The following is a 9,112-nucleotide window of genomic DNA, read 5'->3' as shown; positions in this document are numbered from 1 at the left end:
TGGAGGATGCTGAAGACAGGCTTAGATGGAGGAAACTGATTCGCTGTGGCGACCCCTGAAGGGAAAAGCCCAAAGGAAAAGAAGAGATCCACAATTGCAAATTTTCTAACAAAATTCCCAAATTTTCTTAATTTCTGGTGGAGGCCAAACTATATAGAAAATAAATAACTTTTTAAAATAACCAAAAGGCTGTGAAATGTTTTGCAATTTGTTCTCAATATAAAACTATTTAAAATGTAAACTGCTATTTTTTTATCCTTCTTTTATTCACTCACTGTATGACGTTTTTGTTTGTTTCTACCCCTGGAATTTTGTTTATTTATTTATTTATTTATGCATGCATGTATGTATGTATGTATGTTTAATATTTGTGTACTTTTTGTTTAGACGTACAATGTAAATTAATGGCTATTTTGCACTTTTTTTCACTGAAACTGACGTTTACAATGAAGTTTATTAGAAAAAATCTTGAGGAAGAGCAGATTAAACATTTTATAAAAATAATAATCATGGTTAAATTATATTTCTATAGTTTGTATAATAGCGAATATGAAAATTCACCATTTTCTCTTTCTAAATGTATTTTTTTTTTTAAAGACGGAAGAAACAGGAAGCAGAACTAAACCGGAAACACGTGGCGGTGACGTAGACGGTCTCGGAATCAAAACAAACTTGCGACATAGTTGTTGTTTGTCTCCGTTTATGAACCTGTTCGTATGATTTTTGGACTCTCCGGACTCCTCGTCCTCTGATGGTGAGGTTCCGCGTGGATGTTTGAAAATATAAGTCGTTTTTTCCCGCGTTTAGGTAGCTCGTGCTAATGCTAGCTAGCTGTCTGTCCGCGCGGCTGTTGTTTGTTTATGTCTGATCTCCCGTTTCCGCCTCGCAGCTCGTCCCCGGCTGCTGCTAAACCGGTTTGTTCCCGGCGGCTCCGGCCCGGTTCGGACGGTACCAACCATGGCTCAGCAGAGAGGAGTGAACAGCCTGCAGTTCAATCAGGACCAGAGTAAGACCGGGACGGGCCAGAACTTCTGCTGCGCTCCTGCAGGAGCTGGACTTCTGGACCTCCATGCTCCTGCAGGAGCTGGAGTTGTGGTTCTCCTGACGATCTCCTTCTCCTTCAGGCTGCTTCTGCTGTGCGATGGAGACCGGCGTCCGGATCTACAACGTGGAGCCGCTGATGGAGAAAGGTCACCTGGGTGGGTCAGCGGGGTTCGAACCCTGAACCATAACAATGGAGGGAGGTTCCTCCTTAAAGACATTTTTAGTTTTTCATTTGTGAACTGGATCATTTTATGAATTGATCTTAAATTTACTTCAGTTGTTTAACTTTCTGAGTCTTGTTGGGATTTTTTCCCGACATTCCTGATATTTTACAGGTAGAGGAATGTTTTTCTGTCTCACCTGAGCGTTTGTTCTGCAGACCACGAGCAGGTGGGCAGCGTGGCGCTCTGCTCCATGCTGCACCGCTCCAACCTGCTGGCCATCGTTGGAGGCGGAGTCAACCCCAGGTTCTCTGAGATTTCAGGTGAGCCTCACTGATGATGGAAACATTTAGGAAACATTCTGAGTCTGATGTTTACTGCAAACCGGAGCAAAAGGTACTATGAGAGAAGTTTATTTTATTCTGTGTACACGAGTGTAAGTGTAGCAGTGTCTACATGTAGTCTAGCAAGTTTACTAACTAAAACTTCGTATAGACTAAGTATATTTGTAGTATTACTGTTTGCTGAGGGAAAACTTGTAAATTCAGGAAAAAGATTCGACATCCGTTTGAGGATATGAGCTGTAAACGAAAACGCTGAAGTCTGCAGGAGTCGCTGCTGATCGGATTAGAGTGACTCAAAAACTGCTGCATGATGGGAAATCTGAACGTTCTTATTCTACAGAGAATCAGTCGAGTGTTTGTTTTCTAGAACCCAGAGTGACGTTCTTCTCTTGTCCCTTAACTTTCCTCCTCACGACCGCGCTGCGAGCTCTGCCTCAGAGGCGGTCCTCGGCGGTTCAGTTCTGACGTGGATCTTCCTCCGTCTTGGTTCTGGTTTCAGTTCTGATCTGGGACGACGCCCGCGACTCACGAGAACCCAAAGACAAGCTGGTGCTGGAGTTCACCTTCACCAAGCCCGTTCTGGCCGTGCGCATGAGGCACGACAAGTGAGTCCGTCGCCGCCGCCGTCTGTGGCAGCCATGATGATGATGATGATGATGATGATGGTGTTTCTGCAGGATCATCATCGTGCTGAAGAACCGGATCTATGTCTACACCTTTCCAGACAACCCGGTGAAGCTGTTTGAGTTTGACACCAGAGACAACCCTAAAGGTAAGGGGCGGTCCTGAACGCAGAGCTCCTCCCTCCGCCGCCTGACCTCTGACCTCTCTGTTCCAGGCCTGTGCGACCTTTGTCCCAGTCTGGAGAAGCAGCTGCTGGTCTTCCCGGGTCACAAGTGCGGCAGCCTGCAGCTGGTCGTAAGTAATGCTGCCACAAACGGTTATTATAATAGTCGATTAATCGCCGATTAGTCAATTAATCGTCATTTAGTCGACTGATCGTGGCCGCTCTAGTGTAAGTAGATCTGTGAATGGTCGTACATCCGAGTCTAACCCAGACTGAAACCCTCCGTCTGCTCCAGGACTTGTCCAACACCAAACCCGGCACGTCCTCCGCCCCCTTCACCATCAACGCCCACCAGAGCGAGATCGCCTGCGTGGCGCTCAACCAGCCGGGCAGCGTGGCGGCCTCGGCGTCTCGCAAAGGAACGCTCATCCGGCTCTTCGACACCACCACCAGAGACAAGCTGGTGGAGCTGCGGCGAGGAACCGACCCCGCCACCCTCTACTGGTACGAGCTTGAGCCTGGAGTTTAGCTCCTCCCCCAGAGGAGGCGCCATCACGTCTTCCTGAACGTCTGCTCTCCTTCCAGCATCAACTTCAGCCACGACTCGTCCTTCCTGTGCGCCTCCAGCGACAAAGGAACCGTCCACATCTTCGCCCTGAAGGACACCAAACTGAACCGCCGCTCTGCGTAAGACCCCGCCCACCGCCGCCCGCCTCCTGCGGCGCTCCCCTCTGAAAACCCCTCCCCTCTGCCGCTCCGCAGGCTGGCGCGGGTCGGGAAGGTGGGGCCTGTCATCGGTCAGTACGTGGACAGCCAGTGGTCGCTCGCCAGCTTCACCGTGCCCGCCGAGTGCGCCTGCATCTGCGCGTTCGGGAAGAACACGTCCAAGAGCGTCAACTCGGTCATCGGTGAGGAAGAGCGCCGCACTAACCGCACTAACGTTGACGTTTATTTGTTCCGTATGAGATAACACAAAGAAGAAAGATCACAACAAACAGAGACGTCTTGGAGGATCTGTTGGTCTATTTCAACGTGCAGAGCGTTCATTGTTAATGTTTAAATAAAGTTTATTCAAACACAGCTTTATTAACAAAGACAGACGAGAACAAAACAAAAGAAGCTTTTTTAAACAAAACGTTTTGGATTTAAAGAAGGAAAACTGCATGAAAACACTAATGACTCAGTAGAGGAGAGGCTGTACGGTGGTGTAGCGGTCAGCACTCTTACCTGACAGCTGGAAGTCTCTGGTTCAAATCCCGTCTGGGTCCTTTAGTGTGAGTTTGCATGTTGTCCTTCCACACTCCACGAACACTTCACAGGTTCAGTGAAGACTGCAGTGGTGTGCACATGAGCCATGCAACTTCACTCTGGGATAGGCTCCAGCAACCTCAGGATCCTGAAAGGGACTCGGCATGTTCTGAAACGGACGAGTCTCATAACCTGCAGTGATTGATGGTCTGGTTCTGCTGGCCCGGTTCCAGCTCTAGAGTAGTTCTGATGATCCGGTTTCTCCTGGCTTTTGTCAGATCTGGTCTGGACTTGAGTCTGGATCTGGTTTTTGAATCCAGGGTGTTTTAGGGGTTCTGAGGCTCAGATAGATTTATAGTTTAAACAAACTCAAATGAGAACCCACTGGATGTTAAAAATGTAAAAGAGTTCATAGAGTCTGGTTAAAAATGTGTCACCACCAAATACATTCTGTTGCCATGGCAACCACGCTAAGCGACACATTAAAGCCCGTCTTAACGCGGAGCCGTCCACCATTATTTCAGTGATTCTTCGGCTCCTTTTGTTCCTGGATGTGAATATTATTAAATCATCAGAACTGGAGCGATTCTGCCGGCGCCGCTCCTCTGGAGAACGCCACGATGACGGAGTTTCTTTGTGGTCGCGCGTCCTGCAGGCAGAGTGTTGGAGGCTGATAAATCCACCTTTTCTCTGCTCCTCCTCCACAAACCCGTTTAATAGGAAACATCTCTGTGGAGCAAAACTTTTTTTTTCTTCCCGTAGAACAAAGAGAAACGTTTGAGCCGAGAAATGTGACACTTTTCCCTCCAAACCCCCTCCCTTGTTTGCAGCGTGATGTCGCTGCACAGTTGCCATGGTTACCGGGGTGCAGCATCTCCTGCTCTGTGGTCCTGCTGAAACAGCAGTCTTTTGTTGTGGATGGGGTGGACATAGACCCTGTCCCTGACGCACAGAGACTTCTCCGGTTTCTCCGTCTGCAGACGATCTTCTCCAGACCTCAGAGCAGCTGATGTCTGTCATTCCTCCAGATGTTCTCAGATCTGATGTTTCGTGGCCTGCAGGCCTAAAAACTTTGATTTGAAAGGTTCCTGAAGTTCTTGTCTGCATCCTCTCCTAGCAGAATCAAAAACCTCCGAATCACCTGAACAGGTATCGGTCCGTTCAGCTCACAACATGACTCGGCGATTCTTTTTCTGGGACTTTTATGATTGAAACGTCCTGAAAACAGCTGAATACTCATAAAAACCCTCAGAGGGGTCAGCGCCGAGCTGCAGGTATGGACTGGTCTGCAGACGTCACCCCTCTGAGGGGCGGGGTCAGAAAAGAGGCGGGAGCATTTTGGGTTTCAGTGGTTTAAAGGAACTTGTGGTTCTGTCCATCCTGCAGCCATCTGTGTGGACGGGACCTTCCACAAGTACGTCTTCACGCCGGACGGGAACTGCAACCGCGAAGCCTTCGACGTGTACCTGGACATCTGTGACGACGACGACTTCTGAGGGGGCGTGGTCTTGTAATCCGCTGTTTGCACCATTTTCCATGTTTGTTTTTGTTTGTTGTCATGAAAACTCGACTGCTTTATGAGCAGAAACATTCAATTGATTTTATTTTGCAGATTTTTACTTCAAATTCAGATCAAAATGTTTTTTTGTCTTTATTATGTGTGTTCATGTCAATGTTTCTGGAATTAAATGCAACAATGTTGAAGTTGTCAATAAACTGGCGTGTTCAAAGGTGACATGAAACTTCAAACGTCTGGAAATAGAATATTAATACTTTTATCTTTACTTCAAAATAAAATATTTGTTTTGATGTTAAACACAAATGATAAAAATAAAACAGATTTGAAGTTACTTTAAAATGAAGTTTAAACAGACGAGGAACTGAAATGTCATATTTGTACTGAAATCATTCAGAAAGATGCAATTTATTTGAAATTATTTAATGATATAAAAAAACTAAAGTCAAAATGTTTTTCCTACTAAAATCGACATTTTAAAATCCATGTTCTAGACTGAGAATTACATTTTTAATTACAGTTAAAAGAAAATGATATGAGCAGGAAAAATGATTCACTAAAGTGTAAAATCGACAAGTTTCAAATTTTTAGATTTTCTTAAATTTCCATCAGAAATAAATAAAAACTCAAATCTGCTGATTTTTCTGAGGCCACAGCGCCCTCTGCTGGCGGCTCCCTGTAACCGCAGCTTCAAAGTAGAATTTAAAAGTTGATGCTTTGATTCCCACAACAAAATGAATACATGAAGAATAAAGGGGATCTTAAACAAACATATAACTCTAGAATTATATGTGAAATAAAGGAAAAACTCATCAGTTTATTGACATTTCAAGGAACATTTATGGTCTTTGTAGTTCAATGAACTGAAGCTCCAGAAGCTGAAAAAACATGAAGTTCAGTGAAGCGTTTCCTAAAATATTCAAAACTAGCAAATGTTATATTTGAAATTAACTCTCAAAAAGAAGAAACAATAAAGTGTTTGTAATAAAACCATATTTTCCATTCTTCAGTCATGAGAGGTGGACTGGATCAGTTCAGAACATTTCCCAGAACAGATCCGATGTCTGAGGAGAACCTCAGTCTGTCGATTCACATCCAGACGTCAGTTTGTTTCAGAAACAGTTTTCCATCAGAGGCAGATTCTGCTGGACTCCTTCTGTCCCGCCGCTGAGCTCCTCCCTTCAGCCTCCGGACGGGTTCAGGACAAACCCGAATCGTCTCCTCCCAGACAGACCTTTGTGATGTCAGAGTTCAGTCAGGGTCATCTCAGAGAATCGGGCCGCCGAACTTCTCCATGGTCTCCAGAACCAACTGCAGGTGGTCCAGGAAGGAGGTGACGGACACTCGCAGGATCCGAGCTTCGTCTGCGCTCCACCTCCTGAAACAGAGAGGTCCAGACCATGAGAAGATGCAGGCGGTGCAGGCAGAGGAAGGCAGGGGGGCGGAGCCTCACACGGACAGCGTGCTGCCGCTCACGCTCAGGTGTTTGCTGATCCCGCCTCTCCTGGGCTCTCTGTCCGGAGACAAGGACCTCAGAGCGATGGTGGCCTCGCCAGGCGACGGGAACGGGACGTCCAGAGAGCTGCAGGGAGGTCAAGGAGAACCGGAGCAGAAACCCAAACCTCAGAGGGAATGTGGGGTTTACTTCACAGGTCAGGACGGTTTCTCAGCAGAACAAAGCAGAGCTGTTGATCTGCTCCTTAGACATGCAGTCACTGTGACGTCACAGAACCAGACCACAGTGGGATGATCTAGAACCCTTTAGAACATCCAATAATGAAGCACAAACCTTAAGTGACACATTTAGCTCAAACTTCCTGAAATCTGTTTAATTTAAACTAAAGTTTATAACTACTTTATTTAACGAAGGTTTCAAACGTTTCTCTGTCCGTAAATTAAGCTGCACAAACAAACCCGAAGCGTTTCATTCAAAACCGGATAATTTCACGTGACCGAGCTCCAGTTTCGCCGTTTAACTGACTTTTTCGATGATAAACGTTGAATCCGGAGAACCTCGAAGCTCCTTTGAGTTTCTCTGATGATTCTGTCGCTCAGATTTAAGGATACAATCCCAGTTTCCCACTTTCTGGGTTCGCTTCGCCGTTCGCCGTCATGCTGCTGTTTTAACCGGAAGTTAATTTTTTGTACTTCCGGTAGTAAGCATCGCTACTGCCCCCAATGGCCGAGAACTGTATTACACCAACAAAATAAATAAATAAAATAAATACAAAGTTAAAACTTCGCGAAAAAAATCCAGAGGACTGAATCACATAAAATATAAATATAAAACTAATATTTTCAAAACTGGATTTTACTTTTTTTCTGGAAATATTTCTAAAGAGTCTAGAATAAACATGTCACTGACATATTTGTTAATCTGCAGCAACGTTCGTTTATTTATTTATTTAGTTGTGTAGAATATAAATATAATAAATCTTTAGAAACAGAAAAAGTACTTTTTTAAATTTGCTAAAATAATAGAAAATAACAAGTAATAAAAAATCAAATATTCAATGTACGTTTTTGAATTTAGTTTTACTATTACATTGAGAAATACTAAAAAAAGTACTGCAGGTCAAAAATTAAATAAGAAATAAAGATTTGTAAATAATTTAATATTCCCATTTTTCTTTATTACAAAAAATACATTTAAACTGATTATTTACAAATAAGCAAGAAGACAGTCAGAATTAAATAGTGATTGTTTTTACTAAAATAACGTAAACAATTTAATTGAAGCGTTCTTGATGTACTTCATACTGACATGAAATATGTTTGTCACTTTAAAAATGGTTTAGGCTGTTAGGAAGCTACGAGTTTACAAAAAAGAGAGCTACGCCATTTAGAATTATTTGTAAAAATGTTGTAGACCTAAATTAATTTCTTAAAATAATATGCAATTATTTTTGTAATGCACAAAAACAATATAGTCTAGATAAAATATACTTTTCTATAAATGAAATGACCGAGAATACATTTCGTTTTAATTATGTAACATGTTTATCCCTTCATCAAAACTACGTTTATTTATTTATTTATTCCTTCAGAAATGTTTTCCGTAGCATTTTCAAAATAAAAGCGCGGCAGGTCTTTTATTTTGTCACCGCTGTCAGTCTCAGCTGTGCGCGCCGCTCGCGCTCGTGCTCGTGCCTGAGCTTGCCGCGCAGTCTCCATCCGTTCGTTTCTGAACTTGGCGTTCGGATCAGAGCAGAACCGGGATCAGAACTGAACCTCCACCGGACTTGTTTCAGTGAGTAGAACCGTCCCAGTCAGACTCGAACCGTCACCAGGAGAACAGCTGGAGTCACTGACCTCCTCCAAGTCATTTCCTCCGTCAAACCTTAAGTTCAGAGTCTTTGGTGGAGATGTTTCCTCTGAAGAAATGTCCCAGATCCTGATCCTGATCTAGTTTCTGAAGACCTGGTCGCTTTAGCCCCCCCCCGGTGTCCATGGCTGCGTCCAGGGCCCCCGGCAGTCTGCGGGACCTTCAGCTGGCTCTGCAGCTGAAGGTGGAGGAGCTCCGTCAGAGAGACGCGCTCATCGACGAGCTGGAGCTGGAGCTGGACTGCAAGGACGACCTGATCCGACAGCTGCAGGTGGAGCTGGACCGGTTCCGCGGCGCGGCGCAGCGCGCGGGAAAGGACTCAGGTCAGACCCGACTCACCTGTCACATCTCTGATCAGAAACAGGTGGATTCAGAGAAGCTGGAGATCAGAGGAACTCCGAGAACTCGAGAGGAACATCTGAGAGAAGAGAAGACTGTTCTACTTTATGCAGTTTTTAGGAGACAGAAGACAATATTAGGTTTGAGAAGTGAAGTTAAACTCCTGCTTCTACATCCTCTTTGATCTACCTCTAGACATCACACCTGAAACCTTCCTCCACCTGTTCCAACCTGTCTCCACCTCTCTAATGTTCCTCCACCTCTCTAGATGTTCCTCCACATCTCTAATGTTCCTCCACCTCTCTAGATGTTCCTCCACCTCTCTAGATGTTCCTCCACCTCTCTAGA

General features: G+C 44.8%; 2 protein-coding genes across 2 annotated transcripts in view; both read left to right on the top strand.

Moving 5' to 3' along the window:
* Positions 1 to 593: 593 nt before the first annotated feature.
* wdr45 (WD repeat domain 45) lies at positions 594 to 5,333 on the top strand. Its single transcript, XM_024298951.2, has 11 exons — positions 594 to 754; positions 890 to 1,006; positions 1,125 to 1,199; positions 1,424 to 1,528; positions 2,049 to 2,154; positions 2,227 to 2,321; positions 2,388 to 2,467; positions 2,632 to 2,840; positions 2,922 to 3,023; positions 3,099 to 3,244; positions 4,971 to 5,333. Exons 2-11 carry the CDS (start codon positions 958 to 960, stop codon positions 5,078 to 5,080), a joined length of 1,077 nt encoding a protein of 358 aa, XP_024154719.1. The 5' UTR covers positions 594 to 754; positions 890 to 957; the 3' UTR covers positions 5,081 to 5,333.
* Positions 5,334 to 6,554: 1,221 nt separating this feature from the next.
* The window catches only part of LOC112163367 (cGMP-dependent protein kinase 1), a 15,836-nt gene continuing 13,278 nt past the window's right edge, over positions 6,555 to 9,112 (top strand). The window contains exons 1-2 of the mRNA XM_036214613.1: positions 6,555 to 6,752; positions 8,564 to 8,748. Of these exons, the coding sequence (XP_036070506.1) occupies positions 6,733 to 6,752; positions 8,564 to 8,748 (205 nt within the window). The 5' untranslated portion in view covers positions 6,555 to 6,732. The remainder of the gene's footprint in view (positions 6,753 to 8,563; positions 8,749 to 9,112) is intronic.

Source organism: Oryzias melastigma, linkage group LG12 (assembly GCF_002922805.2).
Source record: "Oryzias melastigma strain HK-1 linkage group LG12, ASM292280v2, whole genome shotgun sequence".
Classification (NCBI taxonomy): Eukaryota; Metazoa; Chordata; class Actinopteri; order Beloniformes; family Adrianichthyidae; genus Oryzias; species Oryzias melastigma.
The sequence above is the reverse complement of the archived record's forward strand: the minus strand, read 5'-3'. Positions and strand labels throughout refer to the sequence as shown.

Excerpts from the sequence above, each read along its gene's own strand:
- wdr45 (XM_024298951.2), top strand. The coding sequence starts at position 958 with ATGGCTCAGCAGAGAGGAGTGAACAGCCTGCAGTTCAATCAGGACCAG. Across the intron at positions 1,200-1,423 it reads GATGGAGAAAGGTCACCTGG|ACCACGAGCAGGTGGGCAGC; the intron begins GTGGGTCAGCGG and ends TTTGTTCTGCAG. Across the intron at positions 2,155-2,226 it reads GTGCGCATGAGGCACGACAA|GATCATCATCGTGCTGAAGA; the intron begins GTGAGTCCGTCG and ends GTGTTTCTGCAG.